General features: G+C 42.3%; 1 protein-coding gene across 1 annotated transcript in view; it reads right to left on the reverse strand.

Moving 5' to 3' along the window:
• LOC109881754 (vesicle-associated membrane protein-associated protein A-like) overlaps positions 1 to 14,214 on the reverse strand; it is a 40,947-nt gene extending 26,733 nt beyond the window's left edge. The window contains exon 1 of the mRNA XM_020473865.2: positions 14,066 to 14,214. Within this exon, the coding sequence (XP_020329454.1) occupies positions 14,066 to 14,123 (58 nt within the window). The 5' untranslated portion in view covers positions 14,124 to 14,214. The remainder of the gene's footprint in view (positions 1 to 14,065) is intronic.
• Positions 14,215 to 14,541: the final 327 nt, after the last annotated feature.

A 14,541-nucleotide genomic window follows, 5' to 3' on the forward strand; every position in this document is an offset into this window, starting at 1 on the left:
ACTCAATCACACCAATTAGTAGCTAGTTAGCCCATTAGGAGATGAACGGACGTTGTTGTTGTGTACTTGGTTTCACTGCTGAGAGGTGTTATGGTATGTTTTTGCTGTGACCTGGCTTGAAAATAACACTGTTCCAGACCAAGGGATCAAGACATTTAAGTAAAAAACTAAAATAAAAGTTTTAGTCTAACAAAATTCCACACAGCTGATTATCTTGGCAAAGGAGAAATGCTCACTAACAGGGGTGTAAACAAATGTACAACATTGGAGAGAAATAAGCTTTTTTTTTGTGCGTACAGACAATTTCTGGGATATTGTATTTTTTTGAAACATGGGATCCTTCACTTTACCAGTTGTGTTAATATCTCTGTTCAGTCTAAGATCCTTAACACAACAGGTAAAGGATCTTAGACTGAACAGAGATATTAACACAACAGGTAAATATCTCTGTTCAGTCTAAGATCCTTTACCTGTTGTGTTAATATCTCTGTTCAGTCTAATATCACAAAACAATGTGGCAAATAAAGCACTTTTTTGTGTTTTGGGCATCCGCCTTCACTACAGAGCCGAGTTCCATCCTGTGTCGCAGCCGGCCACGACCAGGAGACCATGAGGCGGCGCACAATTGACCCAGCGTTGTCCGGGTTAGGGGAGGGTTTGACCGGCCCGGGATGTCCTTGTCACATCGCACTCTAGTGACTCCTTGTGGTGTGCCGGGTGCATGCTAGCAGACACGGGCGCCAGGTGTACGGGGTTTCCTCTGACACATTGGTGCGGCTTGGCAGGGTTGTGTTTCAGAGGACGCACGGCTCTCAACCTTCGCCTCTCCCGAGTCCGTACGGGAGTCGCAGCGATGAGACAAGACTGTAACTACCAATCATGAAATTGGGGAGAAAAAGGGGTAACACACACACACACACACACACACACACACAGTACCAGTCAAAAGTTTGGACACCTAATCATTCAAGGGATTTTCTTTATTTTTACCATTTTCTACATTGTAGAATAACAGTGAAGACATCAAAACTATGAAAAAACACATATGGAATCATGTTGTAAAAAAAAAAATCTAAATAGATGTTAGATTCTTCAAAGTAGCCACCTTGATGACACTCTTGGCATTCTCTCAACCAGCTTCATGAGGTAGTCAACAGGAATGCATTTCAATTAACAGGTGTGCCTTCTTAAAATTGTATTTGTGGAATTGTCTAATACTGTATTTTTTTAAATTCACTTTTTGTCCTGAATTCAAAGCGTTATGTTTGGGGCAAATCCAACATCACAGAGTACCATTTCTTCATATTTTCAAGCATGATGGTGACTGCATCATGTTATGGGTATGTTTGTCATCGGCAAGGACTAGAGGTTTTTATGCCAAATAAACAGAAGAGAGTTAAGTACAGGCAAAATCCTAGAGGAAAACCTGGTTCAGTCTGCTATCCAACAGACACTGGGAGACAAATTCAGCTTTCAGAAATATTTTTTAAACCTGCATACTTAGTTTAAAAAAATTCATGTTAGCAGGCAATATTAACTAGGGAAATTGTGTCACTTCTCTTGCGTTCATTGCACGCAGAGTCAGGACTAATTTGCCTGAATTGTTCATAATTATGACATAACATTGAAGGTTGTGCAATGTAACAACAATATTTAGACTAATGGATGCCACCGTTTGATAAAATAAGGAACAGATCCGTATTTCACTGAAAGAATAAACGTTTTGTTTTCGAAATTATAGTTTCCGGATTTGACCATATTAATGACCATGTGTTTATTATATTATAATTAAGTATATGATTTGATAGAGCAGTCTGACTGAGCGGTGGTAGGCAGCAGCAGTCTTGTAAGCATTAATTCAAACTTTACTTCGTTTGTCAGCAGCTCCTCGCAATGCTTGTTGCACAGCGCTGTTTATGACTTCAAGCCTATCAACTCCTGAGATTAGGCTGGCAATACTATAGTGCCTATTAGAACAGCCAATAGTCAAAGGTATATGAACTACAAATGGTACAGAGAGAAATAGTCGACACCTCATAATTCCTATAATAACTACAACCTAAAACTTCTTAACTGGGAATATTGAAGAAGCTTTCATAAGTTTTGAGCAAGGAATTTAAAAAAAGCTTTTCTTACATGGCACATATTGCACTTTTACTTTCTTCTCCAAAACTGTTTTTACATTATTTAAACCAAATTGAGCATGTTTCATTATTTATTTGAGACTTAATATAATACATAAATAAAATCTATTTAAGTTAAAAATAAGTGTCCAATCAGTATTGTTGTAATTATTACAAATAAATAAAAAACAAACAAACAAACAAAAATTCACAATCAGAAATCTGCTTTTTTTTGGTCCTCCAATAAAATCGGTATCGGTGTTGAAAAATCTAAATCGGTCGACCTCTAGTTTGGACAAATCTTCAGTAACGTGGACACCGAGGAACTTGAAGCTCTCAACCTGCTCCACTGCAGCCCCATTGATGTTGATGGGAGCATATAACTATACTAGATATAGATTTTAAAAAATAATTTAAAAAAATACAAATAGAATAATTTAAAAACCTTGATTACATTGGGATACGTACATATGCCTCTGTATTTATGAGTTGGAATACTCATAAATCCCTGAGCTTCTGGGGATGTTACAGTCCTTTATGTCCAAAAACACACTGGGATAACGCTTTGATAGTGATTAGCTTTGATCAGATTATGATCTGCTAGATCAGACGCACGGTCCGAGACGCAGCTAGGGCTACGTGATCGCACGGTTCGAGACGCAGCTAGGGCTACGTGATCGCACGGCCCGAGACGCAGCTAGGGCTACGTGATCGCACGGCCCGAGACGCAGCTAGGGCTACGTGATCGCACGGCCTGAGACGCAGCTAGGGCTACGTGATCGCGCGGTCCGAGACGCAGCTAGGGCTACGTGATCGCGCGGTCCGAGACGCAGCTAGGGCTACGTGATCGCATGGTCCGAGACGCAGCTAGGGCTACGTGATCGCACGGTCCGAGACGCAGCTAGGGCTACGTGATCGCACCGTGAAAGTGATTCAACCCATGATTACATGTTCCGCTCCAAGACAAGCTGAGGAAATGCACTTGGGATACCATACATCAGAACCCTGTAGCTGATATGAAAGTGGATATTATTAGACCAGGTCATATAAAATAAAAAAAGATACCAGTGGCTGTTGCTTCAATTCAACTGAATTTATAAAAACAGGAGCCAGAAGGTTCTTTCGATCAGCAGGGCTGAAAAAGGTCAGTAGTGTCATAAAACTGTACTACATTACTCAAAAAATGTTGGCATCATGCTATACCATGCCACACTAGTTTGCAGATGATCACAAACAAAGCGTCCGACTGTAAGTCAGCAAGGAAAGTTAAAAGGCCTTTAGGCACCCTGAACATCACGAGTTCACCGGCTCTTGTCCCTCTGAGCCAAAGTGACAAGTGCCACTGATCGCCTTGTGAAAAGTGAATCACTATAATCACTATCACACCGTAAGCATGCGTCTAAATTGTATTTACATGCAACACAAAATCAGATTAAAAACGGTTAACATCCCTTAGGCTAAAAAATTTTTTTTTAAGTTGTGTGATTCCATGTGTCAGACTTCCAAAGCACCGAGATGGAGTAAGAATTTTAATAAAATGTTTATTTTAATTTTTTTAAAGGCTCCAGGGACAGAGAGAGGAGCGGTAGGGCCACGAGCCTCCTACAGTGTTAACCTATACAGCTTTCAGGCTGAAGGGATTCTGCCCCACACAGCTATAGTGTCAGATAAACTAGAAGGTCCAGGAGGTGTAGGGGCCATTCTCCATGACGGGGCCCCTGTAGGAAACTGAAGGCTAACTTTCACTGGGGACATGTCTCCCCCACATTCTGAAATTGCTTCTTTCTTTTGTCACCCACAGTTTTATCATCGGAATGATAAAACAAAACGAGGCAACGTTGTGCTTTAGGACCATGCGTACAACTCAGAGCGGTCGAGTAAGACATTGAGTGTTTATCCGACCAGATTTTTAAAAATTATATAAATTATATTTAACCCCCCCCCCCCCCACCCACACACACCTAAAACTAAAGTTGTGTTCCTGGTTTCATACGCTGACAGAAAGACTGGTATAGCAGCCTTGGGTGTCAGAGGAGCTGTCCTCCAGACATAGGAGAAGCCTCAACTAACCTCCAAGAGCTAATCGGTCTGTGTCTGTTATAAAACCTTGCTCCTTCAGGTTAAAATTCAGAGAGATTGAATTAAGAGAATACAGGACTTCGATGAGACAGAGTCTCCAAAAACATTTTTATTTATTTAAATGAAATGCTTAACACAGCCTTGAATCAATTCCAGAGAAAGGAGTTGAACTTCCTCAACCTATTTTATTTAGTGGCGCAAGGCTGCATTAGGGCCATCATCTTCCAAGATAATAGGTCTATGTCTGTTATAAAACCTTGCTCCTTCAGGTTAAATTCAGAGAGAGGTGTGGAGACTGTGTACTAGGTTACTAACCAGGTTGACTTTAGAAATTTTTTGTCAACATTCAGCATTTAGTTACATTCATGTCACCAAAGTAAAAAAAATAAAAACCTATATACAAAAGTATGTGGACACTCGTTCAAATGAGTGGATTCAGCTATTTCAGCCACACCCGTTGCTGACAGGTGCACACAGCCACGCAATCTCCATAGACAAACATTAGCAGTAGAATGGCCTTACTGAAGAGTTCAGTGACTTTCAACGTGGCACCGTTATAGGATGCAACCTTCCCAACAAAGTCAGTTAGTCAAAATGTCTGTCCTTCTAGATCTGCCCCAGTTAACTGTTAGTGCTGTTATTGTGAAACGTCTAGGAACAACGGCTCAGACGCGAAGTGGTAGGCCACACAAGCTCACAGAAAGGGACCGCTGAGTGCTGAAGCACGTTAAAGTCATCTGTCATCTGTTGCAACACTCACTACCAAGTTCCAAACTGCCTCTGGAAGCAACACCAGCACAAGAACGGTTTGTCTGGAATGGAGCTTCATGAAATGGTGTTTCCATGGCCGAGCAACACACACAAGCCTAGGATCACGATGAGCAATGCCAGGCGTCGGCTGGAGTGGTGTAAAGCTCGCCACCATTGGACTCTGGAGCAGTGGAAATGCGTTCTCAGGAGGGATGAATCACACTTGGGATTGGAGGATGAGAGGGAACTGCTACTTGCCCCAATGCATAGTTCCAACTGAAGTTCGATAGAGTAGGAATAACGGTCTGGGGCTGTTTTTCATTTTTCAGGCACCTTAGTTCCAGTGAAGGGAAATGTTTACACTACAGCATACAATGACATTCTAGATGATTCTGTGCTGCCAACTGCATGGCAACAGTTTGGGGAAGGCCCTTTCCTGTTTCGGCATGACAATACCCCTGTGCACAAAGCAAGGTCCACACAGAAATGGTTTGTCGAGATCGGTGTGGAAGAACTTGACTGGCCTGCACAGAGCCCTGACCTCACAACCCCATTGAACACCTTTTGGATGAAGTGGAACGCAGCTGCAAGCCAGGCCTAATCACCCAACATCAGTGCCAGACCTCACTAATAAGTCCCTGCATCTAGTGGAAAGCCTTCGCAGAAGAGTGGAGGCTCTTATAGCAGCAAAGGAGAGGGGACAAACTCCATATTAATGCCCTTGATTTAGGAATGAGATGGTCGACGAGCAGGAACAAACTCAGCCAAAAAAGAAACGTCCCCTTTTCAGGATCCTGTCTTTCAAGAAAACTTAGGACACTAAAGAGGCCTTTCTACTGACTCTGAAAAACATCAAAAGAAAGATGCCCAGGGTCCCTGCTCATCGGGGTGAACGTGCCTTACGCATGCTGCAAGGAGGCATGAGGACTGCAGATGTGGCCAGGGCAATAAATTGCAATGTACATACTGCGAGACACCTAAGACAGCGCTACAGGGAGACAAGACGGACAGCTGATCGTCCTCGCAGTGGCAGACCACATGTAACAACACCTGCACAGGATTGGTACATCCGAACATCACACCTGCGGGACAGGTACAGGATGGCAACAGGATGGCAACAACAACTGCCCGAGTTACACCAGGAACGCACAATCCCTCCATCAGTGCTCAGACTGTCCGCAATAGGCTGAGAGAGGCTGGACTGAGGGCTTGTAGGCCTGTTGTAAGGCAGGTCCTCACCAGACATCACCGGCAACAACGTCACCTATGGGCACAAACCCACCATCGATGGACCAGACAGGACTAGCAAAAAGTGCTCTTCATTGACGAGTCGCGGTTGTCTCATCAAGGGTGATGGTCGGATTCCTGTTTATTGTCGAAGGAATGAGCGTTACACCGAGGCCTGTACTCTGGAGCGGGATCGATTTGGAGGTGGAGGGTCCGTCATGTTCTGGAGCGGTGTGTCACAGCATCATCAGACTGAGCTTGTTGTCAGTCCAGGCAATCTCAATGCTGTACATTATAGGGAAGACATCCTTCTCCCTCATGTGGTACCCTTCCTGCAGGTTCATCCTGACATGACCCTACAGCATGACAATGCCACCAGCCATACTGCTCGTTCTGTGCGTGATTTCCTGCAAGACAGGAAAGTCAGTGTTCTTCCACAGCCAGCGAAGAGTCCGGATGTCAAGCCTATCGAGCACGTCTGGGACCCGTTGGATTGGAGGGTGAGGGCTAGGGCCATTCCCCCCAGAAATGTCCGGGAACTTGCAGGTGCCTTGGTGGAAGAGTGGGGTAACATCTCACAGCAAGAACTGGCAAATCTGGTGCAGTCCGTGAGGAGGAGATGCACCGCAGTACTTAATGCAGCTGGTGGCCACACCAGATACTGACTGTTACTTTTGATTTTGAACCCCCCCTTTGTTCAGGGACACATTATTAAATTTCTGTTAGTCACATGTCTGTGGAACTTGTTCAGTTTGTCTCAGTTGTTGAATCTTGTGTTCATACAAATATTTACACATGTTAAGTTTGCTGAAAATCAACACAGTTGACAGTGAGAGGACGTTTTTTTTTTGCCGAGTTTAGTAACGTTTAGTGTGGAACAAACAGCTGACTGGAGACGGGACGGCTGGGAAATCGTTCGCTTGAGTCAGTTTCTGCGGTAACATGGACTCTTAACAACGTGATGAAACTTTGTTTGGTAATGTTGATCATTCAAATCCCAGTTTGCGGCAGCACACACACACACACACGGTATGGTATTGAAGCGACCAGTCTAGTTACACACACACACACACACGGTATGGTATTGAAGCGACCAGTCTAGTTACACACACACACACGGTATGGTATTGAAGCGACCAGTCTAGTTACACACACACACACGGTATGGTATTGAAGCGACCAGTCTAGTTACACACACACACACGGTATGGTATTGAAGCGACCAGTCTAGTTACACACACACACACGGTATGGTATTGAAGCGACCAGTCTAGTTACACACACACACGGTATGGTATTGAAGCGACCAGTCTAGTTACACACACACACACACGGTATGGTATTGAAGCGACCAGTCTAGTTACACACACACACACGGTATGGTATTGAAGCGACCAGTCTAGTTACACACACACACGGTATGGTATTGAAGCGACCAGTCTAGTTACACACACACACGGTATGGTATTGAAGCGACCAGTCTAGTTACACACACACACGGTATGGTATTGAAGCGACCAGTCTAGTTACACACACACGGTATGGTATTGAAGCGACCAGTCTAGTTACACACACACACGGTATGGTATTGAAGCGACCAGTCTAGTTACACACACACACGGTATTTGCATTGTTTTTTTTCATCTGGTATTGAGGAATTTACAGAGAAGGTTACATTTGTATCCTGGCTCACAGCTCCTTGGACATGGCCCATTTGCCTTTTCAGTGAACCTGGGAAGAAAGGGAGCTGGTCAATTACCAATGTTGTATATAAACCCTGGATTACCGATGCCATTTATTGGCTACTGAGAGGCTTTGAAACCACCGGTTGGCCATATTGGCACTCAACTCATTTTGTTGTGTTAGTGCCAGAATTCAAAATGGATTAAACAACACCTCATAATGACAAAGTGAAAACATGTTTTTACAAATGTTAGCACATTAATTGAAAATGAAATACAGAAATGTCATTTACATAAGTATTCACACCCCATAATTTATAGAAGCAACTTTGGCAGAAATAACAGCTGAGAACATTTGCCCATTATTCTTTTCTAAATTCTTCAAGCTCTGACAAATTAGTTGTTGATCATTGCTAGACAAACATTTTCAGGTCTTTCCATCGTATATGTAAAGTCAAAACTGTAACTCGGCCACTCAGGAACATTCACCGTCTTCTTGGTAAAACAATGGCGGCTTTTTTTTTAGGTTATTCATCTCCCAGTGTCTGTTGGGAAAGCAGACTGAACCAGGTTTTCCTATAGCATTTCATTTTTATCCTGAAAAAAAAATCCCTAGTCCTTAACAATTAGAAGCATACTCATAACATGATGCAGGCACCACTATGCTTGAAAATATTGAGCGTGGTACTCAGTAATGTGTTTCATTTGCCCCAAACATAATACTTTGTATTTAGGACAAAAACTGAATTGCCACATTTTTGCAGAATTACTTGAGTGCCTTTGCAAAACAGGATGTATGTTATGAAATATTTTTCTGTGCAAGCTACTTTGTTTTCATTAGTATTTTATAAAAATTACAAATGTTGTTGATCCATCAATTTTCTCCTAACACAGTCATTAAACTCTGCAACTGTTTTAAAGTCACCTTTGGCCTCATGGTGAAATCCCTGAGCAGTTCTTCCTTCCTCTCCAGCAACAGAGTTAGGAAGGATGCCTGTGTCTTTGTAGTGACTGGGTGTATTGATACACCATCCAACTAGTAACTTCACGCTCAAAGGGATATTCAATGTCTGCTCACTTTTTCTACCCATCCACCAATAGGTGCCCTTATTAGCGAGGAATTGGAAAACTTCCCTGGTCTGTGGTCGAATCTGTATTTGAAATTCACTGCTCGGCATATTTTATGCGCGAGGCGCACATATGAGGCAGTCGTTCAACGATCACTAAGACAAAGTGAGTCCATGCAACTTCTGTCACCCACATTTTTACTCCTGAACTTATGTAGGCCATAAAAAAAGGGGGGTTGAATACCTTTTTAAAATTATTTTACCGATTAATCTGAATGCCCGATTAAATAGGGCAGATTTCAAGTTTTCATAACAATAGGAAATCAGTATTTTTGGGCGCCGATTTGCCTATTTTTATTTTATTTAACCTTTATTTAACTAGGCAAGTCAGTTAAGAACAAATTCTTATTTTCAATGACGGCCTAGGAACAGTGGGTTAACTGCCTGTTCAGGGGCAGAACGACAGATTTCATACCTTGTCAGCTCGGGGGTTAGAACTTGCAACCTTCCGGTTACTAGTCCAACGCTCTAACCACTAGGCTACCCTGCCGCTCCACTTGACTGAAGACATCTCAGCTTTTATTTTTAATTCATTTGTATACATATCTAAAAAGATAATTCCACTTTGACCTGATGCAGTAATTGTGTGTAGGCCAGTGTCCAAACAAATCACAATTTAATACATTTTGAGTTCAGGCTGTAACACAACCAAATATGAAAAAGGCAAGGGCTGTGAATATTTTCTAAAAGACACTATCAGCCAGGGGCATGGCTACTAGCTCTTGTCCAGGGCCTTCTCCATTAATGTTGCACAGGAAGGTGTACTAAGGCCCTGGACCACAGGCAGGGCATGGCTACTAGCTCTTGTCCAGGGCCTTCTCCATCAATGTTGCACAGGAAGGCGTACTAAGGCCCTGGACCACAGGCAGGGCATGGCTACTAGCTCTTGTCCAGGGCCTTCTCCAATAATGTTGTAGAGGAAGGTGTACTAAGGCCCTGGACCACAGGCAGTGCATGGCTACTAGCTCTTGTCCAGGGCCTTCTCCATTAATGTTGTACAGGAAGGCGTACTAAGGCCCTGGACCACAGGCAGGGCATGGCTACTAGCTCTTGTCCAGGGCCTTCTCCATTAATGTTGTACAGGAAGGCGTACTAAGGCCCTGGACCACAGGCAGGGCATGGCTACTAGCTCTTGTCCAGGGCCTTCTCCATTAATGTTGTACAGGAAGGCGTACTAAGGCCCTGGACCACAGGCAGGGCATGGCTACTAGCTCTGGTCCAGGGCCTTAGTACTCCTTTCTTCTCCATTAATGTTGTACAGAAAGGTGTACTAAGGCCCTGGACCACAGGCAGGGCATGGCTAGCCTTGTCCCAGTATCTATGCATTACGAGGAGTAGATGTCAGTGCTCTACACAGATTAAAATTATAATTAGTGTGTGGCAATTTCTTTGATATGTTTAAAATAATAAATAATAATAAGATAATGGAGAGTAACTACGCAACTCCACAAAAAAAGTGTTTCCTAACTTATCACAATATGGATTTTTGTTTTTAGTTCATGTCAAAATAAGTTTACACACCAAATATGGAGTTGTGCTGACCAACCATCTTTCTTTGCTCCAGTTAAGGCCGGTATGTACTTAGAAAAATAAAAAAATCTGAATAAACATGTAAAAAAATAAATTTTAAAAACCAGAAACGTCTATTCAGCACCTTCAAATCACTAATTACTGCAAGCCACACAACTTTACAACAGCTCAATACATTAGAGGATCCCAACAGGAAGGTTTTCCGTTGCTTGTAAAACTGTTTATTTAGACCTTTTAGGGAGGCACATAGTCTCATCCTCTCCTCATCCATCAGCCTTCCATGTCCCGACCGGGCTATCCTCATCCATCAGCCTTCCATGTCCCGACCGGGCTATCCTTATCCATCAGCCTTCCATGTCCCGACCGGGCTATCCTCTCCTCAGCCATCAGTCTTTACAACCCATAGATAGATACTATTTTGAGGGTTGATAACAAAGAGCGAGGTGTCCACTTTAATGAAATGTACCTAATATTTCCTCTACAATTACATAGCTGTGCCTGTGACAGGTCCCCCAATACAGCTGTTGATGTGTTACCCACCAACAAGAGTTTAATTTGGCAACACCATTTATCTTTCTGCGACTGAATATTGTTTTCAGAACATCAACAAAAAAAAAATCTGCACCTGACATGGGGGTAGACATTGGAAACTTCTGTCAACCAACCGTGATGTGACACTGTCAACATCACCAGCATTGGAGCCAAAGAGCAAGTAGTCACTCCTTTAGCTAGCTAGCTAGCTAGCTAGCACCAACAACTAATGTAAAGACAATCAATGCATTTCAGCAGTTGACACGTCTTGATTCAGTTTCACTTCTAAACCCAATTATGTAGCCAGGTGGAACACCCAGCCCTGCCTGACAAGAAACATTTTTAGCTCAGCAGTGACTAACTTCCTCCCCAAGGAATAGCTATTTAACTAAGTAGGTCATAAAGGAGTGTCCTCCGCGCACAGTACTCGAGAGTATTGCACAACAGTCGGTGAGATAATCGTGGACTCTGGAATTCCAACTAACTAACTGTTTCCATTCAATCATTTATCTTTGGTTAGCAAGCCAGTCAATTTCCCCCAAAACATAGCTGTGTAGCTAGATAGCCAAGATGGCTAACGAACGTGAAGCAGGTGCAAGCTAGCCCCATCGTCATGACAACTCTTTACTACCCAAACCAGCATATACAGCTAGGTTATTGCCATGTCCATGGATTTCCAACCAATTGGGCCACTTTTATAAAATACTGATGTTGCTGGTGAAAATGTATTGGCCATGGGATGCAGGTTTTTGGGCTACTTTTAAAATTGCACCACAGCCACCATGGCATTTCTCATTATATACACACACATACAGAACAACAATATAAAATGCAACATGTAAAGTGTTGGTCCCATGTTTCATGAGCTGAAATAAAATATCCCAGAAATGTTCTGTATGCACAAAAAGCTCATTTCTCTGAAATTGTGCACAAATTTGTTTTACATCCCTGTTAGTGAGCATTTATCCTTTGCCAAGATAATCCATCCACCTGACAGGTGTGACATATCAATATGATTAAACAGTATGATCATTACACAGGTGCACCTTATGCTGGGGACAATAAAAGGTCACTAAAATGTGCAGTTGTCACAATGCCACAGATGTCTCAAGTTGAGGGAGCGTGCAATTGGCATGCTGACTGCAGGAATGGCCACCAGAGCTGTTGCTAGAGAATTTAATGTTAATTTCTCTACCATAAGCCACCTTCAATGTCATTTTAGAGAATTTGGCAGCATGTCCAATCGGTCTCACAACCGCGGACCACATGTAACCACGCCATTCATCCGTCGCTGTCACCTCACGTTTCTGCATGATAATGCACGGCCACATGTAGCAAGGATCTGTATGCGATTCCTGGAAGACGAAAATGTCCCAGTTCTTTCAGGACCTGCATACTCACCAGACACTTACATTTTAGTAATTTAGCAGGTGCTCTTATGCAGAGGGACTTACAGTAGTCTGTGAGTGCATACATTTTTCATACTGGTCCCATTGAGCATGTTTGGGATGCTCTGGATCGACAGCGTGTTCCAGTTCCTGCCAATATCCAGCAACTTCACACCGCCATTGAAGAGGAGTTTAACAACTCTCTGCAGGCCACAATCAACTGCATGTGAAGATGTTGCACTGCATGAGGCAAATGGTGGTCACACCAGATACTGACTGGTTTTCTGATGCAAGTCCCTACCTTAAAAAAAAAACGGTATCTGTATTCCCTGCCATGTGAAATCCATAGACCACAGCCAAAAAAATATTCCAAATGACTATTTTCCTTATATGAACTGTAACTCAGTAAAATCTTTGGACATTTTTGTATGTTGTGTTTATATTTTTGAAAAGTGTATTTTAATAAATGGATGGTACATCTTCAGTTTGGGAAGGTTTTAAAATTGCACTAGTGGACGATTCTAGGATGGTAATGAAAAAAAGGTTAGTCTCGAGCCCGGTTGCTAGGTAGCTAACATTGGCCAGAAAGTTGTAGTCGGAGGGGAGAAAGAGGAAGCGATTAACCCCATGATTTACTATCAAAATTATAATAGTAATGACATTACATTTATATTTTTTGGGGGGGTGAAATACAATAAGCCCCCCAAAAAAGCAAACTGTTGAGGCTTTTCGATTTGTAATAATCCAGTTAATGTTAACTATTGTGAAATAGTGTTGTGTTAGTTCATCATTTCACAATAATGTTTTCTGAAAAAAATGATATTTTAGTTAGCTGTATATCAGGTTTATCAGGTCTAACCAGAGTTCCTAGTATTTTAATAACGAATTATATGCAGTTAATATCTAGAACAGTTAACGTTACAGGAGAGCCTGAAAACGTAGCCAGCTTTTTTACCAACTTTTTGTCGGATAAGTTATATTAGCTAACGTTAACTTGGCTAGTTATTTAGCTAGTTAATGACTGTTTGACAGGCAGGACACATTTACTAACGCTATCCTCTGTCCTTGGATGGTAGTTCTTGGTTAAAATAACTAACTAATAATAGCTCATTTCAATGCCGCCAGGACTCGTTTCCATCTCGCTAACGTTAATGAATACCTAGGGTGTCTAACTATCTGGATATTTTGTCTCAGGGAACTGGTAAAAAAAAAAAAAAAAGTTTTTAATACAAAAATCAGAAGCAAAACCAAGATCCACACCGGTTGACCACGTCACTACAGTACGGTGATTCACACAGCGGCCCGTCGCCACCGCCACTAGTTACCACAGTCATAAACCACCGCCAATGTATCTTCTTAAAATATAACCTTAACCACATCTCCTAACCTTATGCCTAACCTTAAAATTAAGAGCAAACTGAACATTTTTGTTTTTGTTGTTTTTAAATGAACTTTTACGATAGACAATTTTGGACTTTACGGCTGTGGTAACTAAGTCTCCTTTTTCCCCCAAAAAAATCAAAATGGCGGGTTGGCCATTTAACATTAGAAACTAACCACACCAGGGTGTGTGAAATCATCCCCGAGAGAAATCCATGGCTTGTTTAAGCGGTATTAAATCCACTTACCTTTAAATCTGAGGTCAGACGGAGGATCGAGAACAAGGATCTGCTCTAACTTTGACATATTTTAGCTACAGTTGTCAGGGAGTCACTGACAGATTGAAATACTATTGAGCGAGTCAGTCGCTGACTGAACGTGCACACGCCACGGGAGCAAATATTTGAACGCGCGATTCTAGTGCGCGTTCACGTGGTGTGTCTATATTAGAAACTAATCTTGTTGTAGCTGATTTGATAAAGTTACTTAGCTATTTATTATTTGAGCGATTCCAGTTAACGCCACTTAAGCTATTGGGTATTTTGTTGATAGAGCTATTTCAGCTGTTCAGCTATTTCATACTGTATTCTAATCATGGCTCCTCGTAAATACTGCTGTAGACATCTTTTCTACTCTACTGCGCATATTGTCTGTACACACCGTTATATATCATATTTTTGTGAACGGGGTGGTGTACCTAATACTTCTGACCACTGAGTGTAAT

Source organism: Oncorhynchus kisutch, linkage group LG27 (assembly GCF_002021735.2).
Source record: "Oncorhynchus kisutch isolate 150728-3 linkage group LG27, Okis_V2, whole genome shotgun sequence".
Classification (NCBI taxonomy): Eukaryota; Metazoa; Chordata; class Actinopteri; order Salmoniformes; family Salmonidae; genus Oncorhynchus; species Oncorhynchus kisutch.